We start from the raw sequence: 21,260 nt of genomic DNA, 5'->3' as shown, positions 1-21,260 counted from the left end.
TCTCTCCTATTGATAATCTCCTATTGGTAATCTCCTATTGGTAATCAAGCAAAACGTTCAAACGTGAAATTCAGGCAGAGTATCCAGCATAATCATACAAAAAGTCCATATAGATAGTCAGACAATTTATTCATAAAGCTGATTTGCTCTTTTTCCAAGGCTTTAATGTTGTCCTTAGTTCCCTTCTTTTTTTGCTATTTCTCTTCCATATACAGAAATTTCAGAATCAACTTGATAGTTATGATTCCTTGGGAGCATTTATTTCACTCACGTGACCTTAGGATAAGACGGGGAGACTCCCTTCTCAGGATCAAGTCTGCAGACTATAAGGGCTGGAGGTTGATTAAATAATAATCTTAAAAAAGCACTATAGTTGCCCAACAAATATCTGGTTTTATAGCTTAATTATATAACTGACTGCTATGTGACCTTCTGAACCACACTTCTAACTTTTAAAACTCAGTCTAAATGCCCCCTTTCTTACCTTATTTCCAGCGCTACATCACCGATCGTCTACACCTCCTGCGGACATCGGGTCTGCTGACTCTCTTCTCCGCTTTCCTCCAATGAATTTTCTCTCATAGGAAATCATTGCGGGCGAAAAGCGCATGCGCATCCAGCGCAGCGCTCAGCCAATGAAACGCTTCTCATAGAGATTCATTGACTACAATGAATCTCAATGGGAAACTTTTAAAGCACACAGCGCATGTGTGCGGTGTGCGTGTTCACGAACGGCGAACTGAGTGACATCTCGGCTCACCGCCCACTGTCCTCCTTTAGCCCACCTCCCATTCCTCTAGCCCGGCACCCAAACTAACTCTGCCTGACTTCTCACTACCCAGCACAAGTCCAGGGAAGCAGCCAAAATAAAAGTAAATATATTAATTTTTAAATTATGATAAAAATTTTATTTTTTCATATACATTGGTCATATACAAAACAAATCTAGAATTTTTTTATAAAGAAATACGTCAAATAAATTAATTACAGATTATATAAATTATTAACTAAAACTAAAAACAATAAAAACATTAATAAGACATTACATGAATTAAAAAAACAATAAAAATATATTAAAACCGTACTTACTGTCAATGTGCAGCCAGATTCCTTTAGGGCAAATTCTTCTTCAGCACCCTGTCTTCAGTGAGAGATTCTCTCTCTCACACTGGCCTCCCAGGAATCCAACTGAGATGTGAACGAGCTCCAGCACGTTCATATCTCAGCATAGGCTACAATGCAGGCGCGCTCACATCTGAGCTGCCTGTATTACAAATGAAAAACATTAGACGTCCTCATGATGCACGAGGACGTCTAACATCAGCTCACTGCGATTCTAACAGTGAGGATAGTGGAAGCACCCTCTAGTGCAGGGCTGTCCAACCTGCGGCCCCCCAGATGTTGCTGAACTACAACTCCCATGATTCCCTGGCTAGCTGTTTAATTGAAAGAATCATGGGAGTTGTAGTTCAGCAGCATCTGGGGGGCCGCAGGTTGGACAGGCCTGCGAGTCTAGTGGCTGTCTCAGAGACAGCCATTTGAGGTGGGAATAGGAATGAAAAAATACACTGCTTTTTCTTTGAAACGGCAGTGTATTTTAAAAAAAATAAAAAAAAATAGAGGGACCTGGCACCAAGAAAACTTCATTAAAATGAAGTTGTCTGGGTGCCTATAGTGGTCCTTTAACTATTCAGTTGACATGAAAAATCACCCCCAAAATGCTGCTTTATTATCTGCACTTTTAATCTTTCTGCTTTGCTTTCTTTACATAAAGAGTTATGGATTCATATAGCAGACTAACCAAGGGAATAAAGAGGACCAAATTTTAAAGAGCAAAAACAAAATTCTATTTAGCAAAAAAACAAACAAACCAAGGAATAATTGGCAATACGATTCTGCTTATTTTCTTGTGCCTGAAAAGGGATAGCTTTTAGCTCACTTACGTGTCCTTGGGATAAAGCCGGGAGACCCCCTTTTCAGGCTCAAGTCTGCTGGCTGGACAGATTTCCTTGCCTCCTCCACCGGACTCAGCGCCCTCCACAATTCTGTGTTCTTATTCTAGTGTAAACAAGCAGACCTCCTCTGTAGTCTGTCGGCATCTGCAAACTCGTGTTGCTCCATTCGAGACTGGTCTGCCGTCATGCACTCTTCTCTGCAAATTTTCACTGACTCCTCGTAGGGTCCACCGCTCTGCGTTATTGTATTGCAGCAGTCAAGCAGTCCTCCCCAATAGCCTGCCGGCATCTGTGAGCCTCGTGTTACTCTGTTCGAGACGCTCCGGTCTCACAACCGGCCTCAGAACCTCCAAGATTATGGATCCTCTGTTAGCAGTTTATATCAAAACCGCAACGTTCTCCCTCCATCGTCCTACCCCTTGCTCCTAAACCCGTGAGTGTAGCGAGTGTGCTATGGCATTATGCTATGGCATAATTTAACTAGTAGCTTTTATAGCCACAAATAGGGGCTTACTTCATGTATTCAAAATAAAAATGCTAATGCTTTATTTTTTATCAATTAACAAAATGCAAAGTGAGTGAACAGAAGAAAACTCTAAATCAATATTTAATGTGTCCATACTTTGATAAAGTAATTTTTATCATAGTTTAAAAATTAATATATTTACTTTTATTTCGGCTGCTTCCCTGGACTTGAGCTGGGTAGTGAGAAGTCAGGCAGAGTTAGTTTGGGTGACGGGCTAGAGGAATGGAAGGTGGGCTAAAGGAGGACAGTGGGCAGTGAGCTGAGATGTCACTCAGTTCGCCGTTCGTGAATTTCTGTATATGGAGAGAAATAGCAGAAAAAAAAGGGAAGTAAGGACAAAATTAAAGCCTTGGAAAAAGAGCAAATAGATACACTTGCACATTTGTGTAAGGAATTTGTCAGGTATATTGTCCTAACACCTGGATAAATAGCCATAGTTATTCAGTGGAATTACGGTAGTCAGCCACAATTTCTTCTGTCTCTTGATGTTATCTCACACAGAATTGAGGATGTTGTGATCAGGGCTCTATGGGGATATAACACCACTTCCAGAATACCTTGTTCTTCTTTACGCTGAATATAGTTTTAAGTACTTTAGGTGTATGTTTGGGGTCATTGTCATGCGGTAGAATAAAGTTTGGGTAATCTGATCCCAGCTTAATTGTATTGCATGATGGATAAGCACCCTCTGATTCTCAGCATTGAGTAAATTACCAACTCAATTTGCAGAATTCATTAGTTTATTATGCTAAACAATATGTCATAGATTAAAAATAACTTTAAAGTGTGGGCAAGTCGCTGCTAAACAGTATAGAACATAATATCATTTAAAGGAAACACTTGCTGAGATCTCTGTCATTAGCTGATATTGTGTTCTGCTTGTCAGCTGTTCAGAAATAACTATCACATGACATGTTAAAATGATATCTACTCACTGTTGAACTTTAAATTATTTTTTTCTATATTTAGTTTTTCATTGAATTCTTTCTTAAAGGCACACACATCATTTGTTATATGCTATTAATGCCTGCAGGCAACTTGGGCCAAATGTGTTTCATATATGCAGTACCTTTAACTGCTAAACACTTTAAATCACTTTAAAATAAAAAAAATAACATGAATGCTTCTATTTAAGGAATAGATATTGTAAGACAAGCATGTCAAACTCAAAGGCTAGCAGGGGCCAAATAAACAAGGTTTAAAGGGACACTATAGTCACCAAAACAACTTTAGCGTAATGAAGCCATTTTGGTGTATAGAATATGCCCTTGCAGCCTCACTGCTCAACTATCTGCCATTTAGGAGTTAAATCACTTTGTTTCTGAACCCTAGTCACACCTCCCTGCATGTGACTTGCATAGCCTTCCTAAGCACTTCATGTAAAGAGTCATCTAAAGTTTATCCTTTCTTTATTGCAAGTTCTGTTTAATTTAGATTTTCTTATCCCCTGCTATGTTAATAGCTTACTAGACCCTGCAAGAGCCTCCTGTATGTGATTAAAGTTCAATTTACAGAGCAGGAGATACAATTGTTTCAGGTAAATTACATCTGATTGAAAGTAAAACCAGTTTTTTTCATGCAGTCTGTGTCAATCATAGCCAGAGGAGGAATGGCAAGGGCTGCATAAACAGAAACAAAGTGATTTAACTCCTAAATTGCAGTGAATTGAGCAGTAAAACCCGAGAGGCACGATCTATACACTAAAACAGCTTCATTAAGCTAAAGTGGATTAGGTGACTATAGTGTTCCTTTAAGTTTATGTGGGCCACAAAAAAAAGCCAACTACTTACATTTTCATAGAAACAGGCTTATTTTGAAAAGTACAGTATTAAAAAACAGCATCCCCCTCTTCTAATCCCCAGCACCCTCCTATACTAAATCCCAGTCCCTCCCTCTAAACAAAATGCCAGTCCCTGCTCTATATGAAATCTCAGTTACCCCCTCTACTAAATCCCAGCCCCTGTTTAAAAAAACAAAATTCAAATATTAGCCAACAAGCAGACTCCACTCACATTGCCACTGCCAGTATGCGACTCTGGAGTCCAGCCTCTGGTATACCCCCAATGGCGCCGTCCTCACCCTGTGCCAAAGTGGATCCTCCCGCTACTCCTTGAAACCCTGTGAAGGTGGAGCATGTTGACGTCACGTCTGAATGTGACGTGGCGTTGCGTGCCTCCGTGCACCTCCAGGTCCTTCACTGTCCAGCTGTGGCCATCCCAACACTGAGCAACACACACTCACTGACAGACACACGCACGCACACACTCACTGACTCACACACACTCACTGACACACACTCATTGACAGACACACACTCACTGACAGACACACACACACGCACACACACTGACAGACAACACACATTCTTGCACACAATCACAAATCATTTTATTTATCGCTCCCTACCTTTGGGAGCTGGTGTGGGGCCTCTCCCAGGGGTCTCCCTTCCTGCTCCTCACTGCTACTCACATGCACACAGTTTAGTGATGCCGGGCCGGGATTATGTCATATTCCAGCACCCAGCATCACTACAGAGGGCGCACACAAGGGACCAGAAAAACAGACTGAGCTCCCTCGCTGCTCTCATCCCCTGCCGGGTAAATTTTAGCAGAGTAGGCACCTGCAATGTGGGGAGAGCAGATGCCTACTCTGCCTTAACATGTCAAACTCATGGCTTGCCGGGCCGCAAAGAAATTCAATGTGGGCCGCATTCAGCCCGTGGGCCGCTTGTTTGAAAAGCTTGTTGTATGACTATTGGAGTATCAGTTGTCGTCCTATTTCCTATTTAGTGTGTTGTAGAGTCTGGGAGCACTTGGTTGCTGGAATTTCATTTAAATTCACAAGATTATTTTAATATTTTATTGTGTCAGATATTTTCTATTATTTTATTTACTCTGAAGCCCTTAGCTCAGGAGAGCTGACAGAAATTACTGCTTGTGTTAGTAATAAAGGCAGGAAGCGGTGAGCGGTGCCTGGTGGATTCTAGGTAAAAGGACAAACACTTTGAGTAATTATAATGGGTTTGGGCTGCAGGGCACTCTGGACCTTACAGCAACCTTAGTGTTTATGGTGCTTGGAGTGTTGTTTTAACAGTAGAAAGAAGAATACAAACAATAACAAATTAAAATACAATGTATGTAAAAGAAAGAGATCAATATTTTAACAACATGGTAATAATTTTATTTCCATGTTTCAGGTTTATAAATTATTAACTTTTAAAAGCTGTGTCCACATCACCTCAAGTACAGAGGTCAGTACAGCTACTTAGAATGAAACAGCACAATACTGATACTTCAGTATTGTTTGAAGGCAACATTGATGCAACAAGTATAGACAACCATTTCAAGGTGGGTGAAAAAAAGCTAATTTCGACAAGAATAATATGGGAGAACAGTGTATTATTTAGGATTACATGGAATGACAGAGTGAAAACAATGGTTTATGCACGTCAATCAAGTGTTCTCTGTCTAGCACAAGTTTTTTTTTTTTTTTTTTAATAATGCATATCTGAATGGTTTAACCCCTTAAGGACACATGACATGTGTGACATGTCATGATTCCCTTTTATTCCAGAAGTTTGGTCCTTAATGGGTTAGACAGAAAACAGAGTGCAATATAAGAACACACTTATTAACAGTCCATGTTCCTATGAGTTGTTTAGTTGTGTCCAAGTTTAGCCTTTCCCACATCTGTTTCTGCCTCTTGCTCAAAAGATGGCAACAAACCCAATTTGAAGTGTGATAAAGGAAAACTCAAATGTAGTGGATACTTACAGGAACACTCTGGGCACCATAACAACTTCATTAGAATGAAGTTGTTAGGGGGTCCCAGGTACCAACTTTAATTTATAGTGGTAAACCGTTAATCCAGTATCCAATGCCTGATTGGTTTGCCCCCTGCCCTTCTGATGCTGAGTATCTTGAAAAAGGAAGTCTCAGCCAAAGGCACATCTGATTGGCTGAGAGCGTCAGCTGATGCTCTAATCTAATCAGTAGCTCCCTATTCATGAAACGTCTTGAGATATTTACATTTTTTTTCAGGCCATTTTGTGTTTGGGGAGCAACTGATTGGCTTAGTGTGATGCTCTCAGCCAATCAACTGAACATTTTAACCCCTAAAGTTAAAGGACCACTATAGGCACCCACACCACTTCAGCTTAATGAAGTGGTCTAGGTGCCAGGTCCCTCTAGTTTTAACCCTGCAGCCGAAAACATAGCAGTTGACACTGCAGGATTAATCCAGCCTCTAATGGCTGTCTCACTGACAGCCACTAGAGGTCAAAACTAGTATAGCACATTAGATTCAACCCTTGGTGTCGTATAATCTTAGTGCTATGTTGCATTTCATTCACAATGCAAAAAGGCGCACTTGATTATCTTATCTGTTATCTTTTTATCTAGTTTTTAAAACTGGACAGGTTTCTTATTTAATTAAAAATTCCATTGTCCTGAATTCACCCAGCCTGGTATGTTAGAGATTTCTCATTTTAAATTGTTTTACCAGAAAGCTCTGCTAAACTGATTTTGATAATCTGTAAGATTAGGTTCACATTTTATAAACGTAAACTTTAAAATTAAACTCTTCTCTTTTACAAACTATTTTCTTTTGTCCTTGGCACATTTTAAAAGTTTTCACACGAAAGACAATAAATCTGGAATGGTTATTAAGCCAAATAATGATAAAAACAAAACCATAGCCTGTGATAATACTGGGCAATCACGGGACCTTCTGGGAATATGTAAATAGAAAAATAATTACACAAAATGCATTCATTTTTAGACTTTTTTCCTATCGCAGCCTGATTTATAATTACTTAAAATGTATTTAGAATTATTTATTTACAATTGTTTAAATATATTTTATTCACATTAATCTACACTCAATATCATGTAATGACAAAACAAAACACAGATATCTGACACCATTGCAAACATTTTAAACAGAAAAATCTGAATATCACCCTGACATAAGTATTTAGACCCTTAACTCTGCATTATTCCAAATATAGAGCTCAGATTTTTTTTGTCCTAAAACTTGGTTTAAAATACTGTACTTTATATTTCGAGTACCAAGTTGGGCAAGGAGTTGTAAGGTGGTCTTCTCGAGGGAAACGAGCAGGATGGGGTGAATGTCCCCTCCCATGATAACATTTTCACTCTGTCCTGTCTGTGGGCATTTTTTAAGCTCCGCTCCTCAGACATCAATATAGGAAAACCCATGTCTCCATAGTTTGTGTGAGCAGGGTTATGCAAACATAATCATGTCAGGCCTCAGCTCTTGCTTCTGCTCAGTGGGTTCCTACATGGCCACTTTGTACCCTTGGGTACCATTTTCTAAGTAAGATGTAAAGCAGGGGGTGAACACACATTTGTAAAAGTGGAGGTAAGTGAATCTGTAAAGTGTTAAAGGGTAAAAGCAAGAGATGGAATGAAAGTTTTTGAAGAGATGAAGTGGAATGAAGAATGAAGAAAAGAAGAATGGAAGGATAAGAAAGGTCAGGTTGCAGACTGCTCAGGGATTAGTGAGATTATGGGCAATGAGAGATGAAGGGATTAGGCAGTTAAGAGGTAGGCTGAGGGGAATAGTGGGTTATTGTGCAGGTTGGAGATGCATTAGTGAGGTTAGGGAAATGCTCAGTGTGTGGGGAGTTAATAAAGACCTTAGGGCAGGATAGGTAGGTAAGAGTAAGGGTAGGCAGCAGGCTGAGTTTAGGATGACAGATTGCAGAGGGATTATTCAGAATAGGTGGCAGGCAAATTAGGTATCAGACAGGGTAGTGATTAGTGAGGCTAAATAGGGAAGGCATTCATTTAGATAGGGTAGAGATTAGTGAGGTTAGATAGGATAGGGATTAGTGAGGTTAGATAGGGTAGGGATTAGTAAAGTTAGATAGGGTAGAGATTAGTAAAGTTAGATAGGGTAGAGATTAGTGAGGTTAGATAGGGTAGAGATTAGTAAAGTTAGATAGGGTAGAGATTAGTAAAGTTAGATAGGGTAGAGATTAGTTAGGTTAGATAGGGTAGGGATTAGGGAGGTTAGATAGGGTAGGGATTAGGGAGGTTAGATAGGGTAGGGATTAGTAAAGTTAGATAGGGTAGGGATTAGTAAAGTTAGATAGGGTAGAGATTAGTTAGGTTAGATAGGGTAGAGATTAGTTAGGTTAGATAGGGTAGAGATTAGTGAGGTTAGATAGGATTGGGGTTAGTGAGGTTAGATAGGGTAGAGATTAGTAAAGGTTAGATAGGGTACTGATTAGTGAGGTTAGATAGGGTTGAGATTAGTGAGGTTAGATAGGGTAGGTATTAGTAAAGTTAGATAGGGTAGGGATTAGTAAAGCTAGATAGGGTACGGATTAGTGAGGTTAGATAGGGTACAGATTAGTGAGGTTAGATAGGGTACAGATTAGTGAGGTTAGATAGGGTACGGATTAGTGAGGTTATATGGGGTAGGGATTAGTGTGGATAGATAGGGTAGAGATTAGTGAGGTTAGATAGGGTAGGGATTAGTAAAGTTAGATAGGGTAGAGATTAGTAAAGTTAGATAGGGTAGAGATTAGTAAAGTTAGATAGGGTAGAGATTAGTTAGGTTAGATAGGGTAGGGATTAGGGAGGTTAGATAGGGTAGGGATTAGTAAAGTTAGATAGGGTAGAGATTAGTAAAGTTAGATAGGGTAGGTATTAGTAAAAGAGCGATAGGATAAAGATTAGTAAAGGTTAGATAGGGTAGGGATTAGGGAGGTTAGATAGGGTAGGGATTAGGGAGGTTAGATAGGGTAGGGATTAGGGAGGTTAGATAGGGTAGGGATTAGGGAGGTTAGATAGGGTAGGGATTAGTAAAGTTAGATAGGGTAGGGATTAGTAAAGTTAGATAGGGTAGGGATTAGTAAAGTTAGATAGGGTAGAGATTAGTTAGGTTAGATAGGGTAGAGATTAGTTAGGTTAGATAGGGTAGAGATTAGTTAGGTTAGATAGGGTAGGGATTAGTGAGGTTAGATAGGATTGGGGTTAGTGAGGTTAGATAGGGTAGAGATTAGTAAAGGTTAGATAGGGTACTGATTAGTGAGGTTAGATAGGGTTGAGATTAGTGAGGTTAGATAGGGTAGGTATTAGTAAAAGAGTGATAGGATAGAGATTAGTAAAGGTTAGATAGGGTAGGGATTAGTGAGGTTAGATAGGGTAGGGATTAGTGAGGTTACATAGGGTACGAATTAGTGAGGTTATATAGGGTAGGGATTAGTGTGGATAGATAGGGTAGAAATTAGTGAGGTTAGATAGGGTAGGGATTAGTAAAGTTAGATAGGGTAGGGATTAGTAAAGTTAGATAGGGTAGAGATTAGTTAGGTTAGATAGGGTAGAGATTAGTTAGGTTAGATAGGGTAGAGATTAGTTAGGTTAGATAGGGTAGGGATTAGTGAGGTTAGATAGGATTGGGGTTAGTTAGGTTAGATAGGGTAGAGATTAGTTAGGTTAGATAGGGTAGGGATTAGTGAGGTTAGATAGGATTGGGGTTAGTGAGGTTAGATAGGGTAGAGATTAGTAAAGGTTAGATAGGGTACTGATTAGTGAGGTTAGATAGGGTTGAGATTAGTGAGGTTAGATAGGGTAGGTATTAGTAAAAGAGTGATAGGATAGAGATTAGTAAAGGTTAGATAGGGTACAGATTAGTGAGGTTAGATAGGGTAGGGATTAGTGAGGTTAGATAGGGTAGGGATTAGTGAGGTTATATAGGGTAGGGATTAGTGTGGATAGATAGGGTAGAGATTAGTGAGGTTAGATAGGGTAGCGATTAGTGAGGTTAGATAGGGTAGAGCAGCGGTTCCCAATCGGTGATAGGCACACAGGGGTGCCGCAGGATGTTTCCCAGGTGCTTTGATTATAGCACCGGGGAAACATTACTGCTGCACAGGGGCACAGTCAGGTGCCACGGTCCTTTAAGACTACGACAGGGCCCCTATAATGTCAGCCGGCAGGGAGGAAGTGACAGGCTGTCACTTCCTCCCAGCATCATGCCAGGGTACAGTGCAGGAGGGAAAGAAGGCAGCTGCAGCATGAGGGGAGAGGAGCACGAATATGTCAGTGTCTGTGCGCAAACAGCTGTGTGTCAGGATATGCGTCTGTGTATGTGCATCTGTGTGTGTTTTATGTCAGTGTGTGTATCTGTATCATGGTGTGTGCATGTATCAATGTTTGTGTGTGTCAGGGTGCGTGTGTGTGTATATGTCGGTGTATGCGTGTGTTAAGGTGTATGTATGTGTCAGTATATATCTATGTGTGTGTGTATGTGTTGCTGTCTATATATGAAATTGTGTGTTTGTATATCTGTGTAAGTATGTATGTATGTGGTAGTGTATTTGCATACATCCAAGCAGTCATACACCAGCACAACATACAAACACACTTCTGCAATCTAACACAAATATTACATGCAAACACACCACTGCAATCAAACTCCAAAAGGATATACAAACACACCCCTTCACTCAAACAAATATTTCACACAAATGTACACCCGCATTTAAAAGTGAACATAACATTCAAACACACCCCTGCAACCAAATGCAAACATTACATACAAACACACCCCTATATTAAAAAACTCTATTGAAGAACCTCTTCAGACACCAACACTGTACATTACACAATAGCGCCAGTAAATGCCGCAGCGCTGTACAAATATACAACCTAGAAATTTTGACTTGGGGTGCCTTGAAATATTAAGGGCACCGTGAACCTAAAAAGTTTGGGAACCACTGGGGTAGATATTAGTGAGATTAGATATGGTAAGGATTAGGGAGGCTAGATAGGGTAAGGACTAATGTGATTAGATAGGGTAGAGATTAGTGAGGTTAGATAGCAGATTAGTGAGAGACTCTGGAGATTGAATGGTAGGCATTTAGTGAGAGATTAGGTGAAAGGTTGTGGAAGGAGATTAATACTTTGAGAAACGTGATAATTCCCAACCTGAGGTTGTTACCAAAATGAAAATACAGTTTGGTCAATTTTTTCTAAATTTCTAAAAAAATATCTGTGTGTGTTTTATATTCCAGTGTGTTTTATATTCTGAAAAATGCTTTAAAATAGTTGAAGCGCATTTGGCAGTGATTACAGCCTCAATTCTTCTTGAGTATCATGCAGCTAGCTTTGCGCACCTGGAGTTGGGTAGCTTTTGCAATTCATATTTTCAGATCCTGTCAAGCTCTCACAGGTTGGATGGGGACAAAAAAACAAGTTACAGCAAAAAAATGCATTTGCATAATGTCAGCAACAATAAAAATATTTTTTGTTTGTTTTTAGTGACACATTATGGGTTGCTGAGAGCATATGTTGATGTTAAACAAAAATATAATTACAACTGTAGCATAGGGCTGAAACAAAAAAAAAGTGAAAACATGAAGATTTCTGGATGCAAATTAATGTAAAAGCTATATTTTCATATCACCGTATTGTTTTAAAGAGAACCTGTAATAACTCACCTCTGATCCATGGATAATATGCCTTTACCACTGTAACTCCTACCCCCAGTCTGTGCTCCACCCTTTGATAAGCTTGATAAAGGCCTCTGTGTAGGTTGAAAGGTTTCACTTTTTGTTCCAATAAACCTGCCTTCCTGCAGCAATCCTGAGTGCCTGGACCGAATTTATTTTATGTGCTCCACCCAGGGCCGGTGCAAGGATTTTTGGGTACATAGACAAAGATGCATTTTTCTGCCCACTCCCTCCCCCCCAAAAAATAACACCTTTACCTATGTGCCTCTTAACCAGCCCCTCCCCCCTCCCCGTCTATTAGTGGTCCCCTCCCTTCCCTGTCCCTTAGTTTTCTTCTCCCCTCCCCCCTCTTTTCCCTGTCGCTTGGTGTTTCTCTCCCCTCCCCTCCCTCTCCCTTGGTGCACCCCTCACCCCCTTAGTGGTCACACTCCCCTTCCTGGTGTGCCTCCTACCTCTCTTGTAGCGCTGCTGAGCGGAGCAGATCCCCTACAGAGGCTTCAGTTTTCTGTACCCGGCCGGACTGATAGGGAGTGCTCTCTCAGCTCCGCTCCGCCACGCTACACTCAGTGGTGTATACACACTGAGAGTCACACACACTCAATGACCAACACACAGACACAGACTTACTCATCTGACACACACTCATTCATTGACACACACACACATATCATATTCCTGCTCCCGCGGTATCAGCAAATGGCGCGTGAGGGAGCAGAGCGGGGAGATTAGAGCTCCCTCGCTGCCTCTGATCATATACCACTGCCGCACGCCGTGCCGGGAGTCCAGAAGGTGGCCTGTCAGGAGGGAGGACTTTCCTCTGGCACGTCACGGGAATCTTGCGCCACCAGAGCCGGTGCGCCCTAAGGGCTCTGTCTCCACCCTTTGTCATCTTGGACTTTTACTACAGAGTATATTTTTTTTTCTGTCAGTCATTATATTTGATTGCTCCTCTCCTTGCTCTGTATCCGTCCAGACTCCAGAATCAATCATATTTCGTTGATATTAACGTTTTAATGCATTCCTGTCTATAGTTCATGCACATATTTTAACACATTATTTAGCTGAGGCATTACAATTTCAATAGAGATTCTCATTACTGAATCTATTTTATTTGGATCAAATTCCCAGAGTTTGTAGAATTCTGCAGTGAACACTCGCTCTAGCTGACAACATCAAGCCTTCTCATTTGCGTCAAAGAGAGTGCTGCACATATTCTATAAACAACTGAAAAGATTTATGAAACATATAAATTAGTATTGGGCAGCAGTTCCGTTCATCAGAAACTTTGAATTAAATTGCTGACCAAACTGCAGTTTCTAACAGTTTACCAATAGCTTCATTCATGCTTTTGGAATGGAGCTGTAGCCTGTTTTAACCAATTAATTTAGATGAAAGGGTTATGGTGGCTGTAGCATACATTTAAGTAATTTTGTAAGATTTAAAACTGTATTTTTTATGTTGTTTCTCTAATCCGTATTTTCCAGAGCAAAAGGACCAACAGAAAAACGTAAGTATCAGTCTGTTCTTAAATAGTTTTGGAGCTTTCTGTTGAGCCACATCAGGGGTCCTCTAGTACCAAAACCTCCACAGTGCGCTGTATAGGATTTTAGTCTGTTTCTTTAAATAGAATGGGCAGGATCAACTGCAAAGAGACATTCATTCATAAAATTGGGAGAAACTGCCAGAACAATGAATAGGCAGAGACCTAATCATCAGACTAATCACATCTCCCACCTGACAAGAAGCATTTAACTAAGCAAGTAGTGATCAGTGAGATTGCATTATTATTCCTATTTATCATGTTATTATTTGTATTAGCTGCCCCCCCCATATAACATAAAAGTCTATTTGTGTGATACAATTATTGAGAGTGACAGATTTTATATGTAAACATCTACTAAAACCTTTTTCTAGTTAAATAAAGTGTTGTGTTAATTTGTTAATTTTGCGATTTTAATCCCTTTTCAACAGTTTTTTTTACATTTCAGATAACAAGATGTCTGATGATACTACAAACAACACTGGGAGGTTCACCAGAAGTCAGATTCTAACAATGATATCCACTGCTTCATTGAACTTTTGTTCCATGATCTGTTATTCTATATTAGGGCCTTTCTTTCCTCAGGAGGTAAGAAAAACAATTCTTATCGAATACTCTAATAGTGAAGCATATGGTAGAAACGTTTGAAAGGTTGAACTGAAGTGCTGGTAGGATTACATTTTACATAAGTGGTATACGTGCACATCAACCTTAACCCCTTAAGGACCAAACTTCTGGAATAAAAGGGAATCATGACATGTCACACGTCATGTGTCCTTAAGGGGTTAAAAGCTATAGATCCTTGCTTCACCTGTGTTGAGCCTCTCAAGTTTTTAAAGGAACACTATAGTAACATGGATACAACAAACAATGTATTCCTGTCACTATATCTGTAAAAACATAGTTTAGGCCCACAACCCACCCGTTCGCAAAGTAAAATGTGAGATACTGTTATTCCAGCGCCGCAAGGGTCTCCATGCTCCATATTCTTGTCTGAGATAACCAAACTTGACGATCTCATCCAATGCTTTCTCATAGGAATCAATGCATCTTTATGAGGGACATTCAGCGCCGCCATGCAAAGCATTGAGTCACTGAATGCCACCAAGGAAGGACCACTAGTCGCCGTTTGAGTGACTGCCACTAGAGGTGTTACTAGACCGTAATCTAAACACTGCCTTTTTTTCCTGAGACAATAGCTAGGCAGAGACCAATCTGAAAAGATAGTGTTCACATTAAAAAGCCTGCAGGAACATACTATACACACCAGAACCACTACATAAAGCTGTAGTTGTTCTGTTGACTATAATGTCTTTTTAATGCATTTGATAGATTTTGGCCTCAAGAATATGCAGCTTTTTTTGCATGCTCAGATCTTTAAAGTTTTTGCACAAACGGAAAAAAAATGTATTACCGAATGCTGTCCCACAAGCCTTTCTGCTTATTCACACCACTCACTCCAGAAATACACGAATTAAAGTTGTGTTGGTTCTTGCATTGTCTCTTTAACGTAGCACCTGTGTAAACCTAAAAGATCCAATGTTTGAGTTGATATTATAAACTTATTTTTTGATTAAGAGGTGCTAGTGTAATATAATTGTGACTTAATTAGTGTAGATGAATGTGTTTAGGTTAATTGTATATTTATGTAAGTTTTATATAGCACCGTTATGTGGAGTATTTCAATTGAGCAAATATTTTGAATGATTGAAACATAACACAAGTTTTGATTTCACAGGTCCACCTTGCTTTTCTGAACACACATACATTATGTATGCTGTTGGGAAGGACATGAAATGGTCTGCTGTGTAGTATGTTACATCTATGTGTTGCAAGAGGGAAGTTCTCTAACTGCAACACAGCCAATGTATTCCCCATAATAATGCAAGTGAGTGCTTTTCATGTGCTGCAAATCAGCTTGTGGAAGGGGTGACAGAACACTGTCACTGCATACCATGCTCACATGCTTGCCTGCTTAATAAATTTGCCTTGCCAACTGAATTCTCTCTCAGGCACAGAGGATCATGGGAAGGATTACCATGTAATGTTGTGCTGGAGACCCCTTGCATGGCTTTTGCATAAAAGGCCGTGTGTGGCCCTGAATAAAGAGTCTACTGCCAGTATTAAATCTTGGCTAATGTGTGGGGGGAACAGCTATACTGCTCTATTTACTTGCTATACTGCTCTATTTACTTGCTATACTTTCTGGAGGAGCGCTCTAACCACTGGGAGCTGGATCCAGGGTGGGAAGAGGCAACAAGACCCCAGCTAAGCTGCGGCTAGGGGCTGGATGTGCTTATGGTGTCCCAGTGAAGTGCTTATGGTACTTGGTGATAACTAGAAAGCGTGACTGGCGGAGCTACCCAGTCGGTGTGCCAGGCGGTCTGAACAGAAGGGTTTTGTGTCAAGGAAAACATGATCTGGATCTGGCAACTCTTCATAAGTTAGTTTCTAAAACCTATAAATTGCATTGAGTCTTCACATAGAGCTTCATCCAGGGGTCCCAAGGATATTAGCCAACCCAAGAGGAAAATTGTGAGGACGACAATAGAGTTGAAGAAATAAACTATTTTAAAACATGAAAGTGGTGTCCATGTCTCTGATCTAGCAGCACAGTTTGGTATGGACAAATCTACAATTTGTACCATATTAAAAAATAAAGATGCTATCAAAGGAGCCAATGTTGCTAGAGGGGTGAAAGTGATTACAAAACAAAGAAGCCATACACTAGAAGAAGTAGATTTTTTTTTTCATGATATGGATAAATTAAAAACCGTTAGCGGTTGATAGCGTTTCAGAGGCAATAATTTGTAAAAAACAAAAAAACAAGACATTTGCTTGCTGATTTTGTGAAAAACACCCCTGAAACAAGTGTTGATAGTGAGGTTTTCAAGGCAAGTAGAGGGTGGTTTAAAAAGAGAAGTGGTATACACAATGTGGTGAGACATGGTGAACCTTCCAGTGCTAACAAAGATGGGGTTGAGATATTTGTTGCTGAATTTAAAGGCTAAGGAATTTGTTCCCCAACAAGTGATTAACTGTGATGAGACAGGCCTGTTTTGGAAGAAATTGCCAAAGAGAACCTACATAACAAAGGATGAGAAATCATTGCCAGGACACAAGCCAATGAAGGACAGGCTAACCCTGTTGTTGGGTGGGAATGCAAGTGGGGATTTTAAATTGAAGCCTGTGCTATTCTACCACTCGGAGAACCCGAGGGTATTTAAGAAAAAACATGTCCTGAAAAGCAAATTTGCAGGTGATGTGGAGGGCGAACAGCAAAGCTTGGGTAACCAGGCAATTTTTTGAGTGGCTTCATGAGGTGTTTGGGCAAAGTGTTAAAAAATACCTACAATAAAAAACTTCTTATGGATAATGCTCCTACTCACCCTTCAGGATTGGAGGACGAATTGATGGAGGAGTTCGGGTTTATTACTGTGAAGCTTTTGCCCCCCAATAAAACTCCTCTTATCCAGCCCATGGACCAGCAAGCAATTTCAAACTTCAAGAAGCTTTACACAAAAGCACTGTTCCAAAGGTGCCAGAGGTTGTGGCCAGAGGTTGTCCCTGAAAGAGTATATGATGGTATTGAACAGGATGCTCTTGTTGTAGAGGAAATTGTGTCTCTGGGGAAACCAATGTGCTTGGAGGTGAATGATGAAGATGTGAAGGATCACCAGAACGAACTCACTACAGAAGAACTCCAAGATCTTCAGAGGGAGCAAAAGGGAGCATCTGAAGAATTGTCTTCAGAGAAGGAAGGGAAAATGTTCCTAGTGCACAGATCAAAGTAATGTGTGCAAAGGGGGTTGAAGTGCAAATTTTTGTTAAAAAATATCACCCTGATATAGCTGCTGTAAGTCATGCCACAAACATGTTCAATGTAATGCTATATCTCACTTTAGACATATCTTAAAACTTAGACAACAGCAAGTCTCAACAGACAAATTTGTAGTGAAGAAAAGGTCAAGTGAGCCTCAACCAGGTGTCAGTGGTGTGAAACAAGCAAGGGAAAGAATGCCAGAACAGTTAGTACCTATTGCAATTACGGAAGGCGACTCCCCATCCAAAAAATTACAGCTCTTCCCCTTTCCACTTATGCCATCTATTCTCATCATTACAGGTAAATTGAAGTGACTTTTTCATTTCATTTACTGTACATTGTGTTCTATCTGATTTTATGCATGTAAGGCATTATTAAACCATATAATTTGAGTTAAAATGCTGTAATTTGGGGGGTCTGGAACTGATTAATCAAATGGACATGCATTCCTATGGGAAATGTTGATTTGGTTCTTGAACAAATCGGAACTCAAACAGCCTTCTGGAACGGATTAAAGGGACACTATAGTCACCTGAACAACTTTAGCTTAATGAAGCTGTTTTGGTGTATAGAACATGCCCCTGCAGCCTCACTGCTCAATCCTCTGCCATTTAGGAGTTAAATCCCTTTGTTTATGAACCCTAGTCACACCTCCCTGCATGTGACTTGCACAGCCTTCCATAAACACTTCCTGTAAAGAGAGCCCTATTTAGGCTTTCTTTATTGCAAGTTCTGTTTAATTACATTGGCGGATCCAGGGGGGGGGGCAACGGGGCAATTGCCCCCCCCGAGATTCTCCCCTGCCGGCTAATGCAGGGCTGACATTGCCCAAGCGCCAGCCCTGCAATGTGCCTGCGGACCGGGGAGGGAGATCAGTGATCTCCCTCCCCGGTCCGCAGGCACATTACTGACAGCCGACCGGAAGGGGAGGGTGAGAGGACCCGGGAGCTGTTACCAGCAGCTCCTCCGGGTCCTCCTCTCGCGAGATTTGGAGCGTTGCCGCGGTTACCACGGCAACGCTCCAAATCTCGCGAGAGTGAACTCTAGCCCTGGAGCGCGGGCTAGAGTTCACTGGAACCACTGGACCACCAGGGATTCCCCACTGGGACCACCAGGGATCCAGAAATGTCCCCCCTCCTCCTCAATAAAGGTAAGAAGGGAGGGGGGACATAAATATATTTTATTAAATACATTTTTTATTTTTTTATTAAAAAGCCTCCCTTCCCTCCTCCCCTGCCCCCATACACACTGCCCCCTTACACACTGCCCAACATACACTGCCCCCATACACACACTACACACACTGACCCCATACACACACTGACCCCATACACACACTACACACACTGACCCCATACACACACTGACCCCATACACACACTACACACACTGACCCCATACACACACTGCCCCCATACACACACTGCCCCCACAAACACTGCCTCCATACACACACTGCCCCACAAACACTGTCCCCATACAACACTGTCCCACAAACACTGTCCCCATGCAACACTGTCCCACAAACACTGTCCCCATACACACTGTCCCACAAACACTGCCCCATACACATACTGCCCCGCACACACTGCACACCTATACACACACAGTGCCCTACACACCCTGCTGCCCCCCCATACACACATTGCCCCAAACACACACACACGACCCCCCCATACACACAGTGCCCCCCATACACACACTGCCCCACACATACACACAGTGCCCCCCCATACACACACTGCCCCACACAGACATACAGTGCCCCCATACACACACTGCCCCCTAACACACACACTGCCACCCTTACGCACTCACACTCACTTCACCGCTCACACACACACTGCACCTTTCACACACACTTCACCCCTAACACACACCACTTCTCCTATGCCCTATATCCCAGCAGACCCCAGGTAAGTTGTCAAACTGTTCTTAAACGGTATGACTACTTACTCCGGGGTGGGATCCTGGCACTACTGGCACCATAACTACTACACTGAGCTGTAGTGGTTATTGTGCTAGGATTATTTTTTTTAAATAATCTACAAGTGCCCCTCCCGAGATCAGGCTCTGGATCCGCCACTGGTTATGATAACATTTACATAGCAACGAACAACATACTTGGTGCAGAAAACTTCTTTCAAATACAATATATATATATATATAATTTTGTTTGCAGGGTTAACATACCCCTAGTGGCTGACAGGAATACAGCCACTAGGCACGCTCCCGCAACTTTAACAGAGTTAAACTCGGTTATAGATTAAATTACTCTTATAGAGCGCATTTGATTGGCTCAGCGTGGTGTTTTTATTATTATTTTTATATAGCGCCAACAAATTCCGTAGCGCTTTACAATTGGTTAGTTTTTAATGATTTTTTTGAAGGAGTGGAGTCTGGGTGAACCTCTAACAGTATAATAAAATCTTGGAAATTGTTGTTTTCTTGTCACTTAGAAGAACTCTTCATTAAAGAGGCACATAGTATTCAAAATTAACTCGATATAGTGTATATATATATATATATATATATTAATTCATTTTATAGGTATTGCATCCATAAGCTATGCAAAAACATGCCCTTTAAAGATCCTTCTGTTTCTGAATAACACATGTAAATAGCAGGCAAGATCTCTGCCTCTCTAGGAGAAGGCTCTACCTATCAGCAACCTCTAAATACTGCCTGCCACTGTTCTCAATTGCAGTTTTCCCTGACAAATCGATACTGCTACTCGGCAAGGACAGCAGCTATGCACCCTAACCAGGCAACCCCATTTTTTCTATATTTGTATTTATAGTTTTTTTTGTTTGTTTGACAACAATGTTCAGGAAAAATGTAAAGTGCAAATATAGGAAACAAAAGCCTAAGACAAGGGGAAACTCAATATAATAAGGAGAAATGAGAATGCAATACAGAATCACCTGCCAGCTGTAAACCGTTTTAAGAAAAAAATGGGATGAAGGGGGGGGGGGGGGGGGAGGGAGGAGTTATTCGTCCTAGCACACGTGACTTGGGCAGCTCAAACCTCTGCTTTGGACTGCTCAATGTCAATTTTTAGCATATTTTACATCTGTTGTCAGTGCAAACTGCATGCTGCCAAAAATGTAAGCTGCTTTGCAGGCAGAGCTCTTGTTTCCCATCACTCCCACACTAAATGTAGCCCTCCCTTATCCCTATACCCTCTGCCAAGATATTTTTTTTACACACTCGCCCTCCCTCCTACTCCTTTCCCTCCCTATCACCTCCTGTCGCCTGCTCAGATTATGCGCATGTACTCTGAGCTGATTAAATCGAATCTCTATGAGAAGCCTCTCGATCTCCTCACTGCCCTGCAACATCAGGCGGTAGCTTCACCATGTGTTGGATAAAGGTATGTACAACTTTATTTTTAAGCATACTTGAGGGGTGGCGACCTATTGAATAATGCCCAACAAAAATTGTTGGAGAATCCTTTAAGTGCTAAAGAGTAGAGATGCTGCACTGAAAGCATTCCTCCCAAGTGTCCCTATTTAGGAGTGACAGTTCCTATGTTCCTCTTTTCTATCCTAATGTCCCTCTAATCTAGGAGCTCCATATTGTTGGTGTTTCTGAGTGTATAATAGAGCGCCACAGCACTAATACTCACAGGAACGTGTCTTTAAAGTACGATTAATGTGTTTAGAAATCAGTATTTAAAAATTAGATACATTGTTCGTCTTCTACATTACATTTTAGTTGCATAAATTGCTACTAGTAAGTCACCTAAAATTTCGCAGAATGCCCCTAGTTACACACCACACACCTATAACAAAAGACTACTCGCAACACATAATCAATATAATAATAATTTCATCAAGTTTTCAAGGAATTGTGTGTGTGTGTGTGTGCGTGTGTGTGTGTGTGTGTGTGTGTGTGTGTGTGTATAAGTGTATGTACAAATAAGGAAAACA

At 41.0% G+C, this 21,260-nt stretch overlaps 1 protein-coding gene across 2 annotated transcripts in view; it reads left to right on the top strand.

Annotated features, from left to right (window-relative positions):
• The window catches only part of SLC18B1 (solute carrier family 18 member B1), a 118,354-nt gene that overhangs the window by 43,664 nt on the left and 53,430 nt on the right, over positions 1–21,260 (top strand). For both annotated transcript variants that reach the window (XM_063441186.1, XM_063441185.1), the window contains exon 2: positions 13,954–14,093. In XM_063441186.1, coding sequence (XP_063297256.1) covers positions 13,962–14,093 — 132 coding nt within the window. In that variant the 5' untranslated portion in view covers positions 13,954–13,961. The remainder of the gene's footprint in view (positions 1–13,953; positions 14,094–21,260) is intronic.

Source organism: Pelobates fuscus, chromosome 2 (genome assembly GCF_036172605.1).
Source record: "Pelobates fuscus isolate aPelFus1 chromosome 2, aPelFus1.pri, whole genome shotgun sequence".
Lineage (NCBI taxonomy): Eukaryota > Metazoa > Chordata > Amphibia > Anura > Pelobatidae > Pelobates > Pelobates fuscus.
This window is presented reverse-complemented; position numbering and strand designations above follow the sequence as displayed.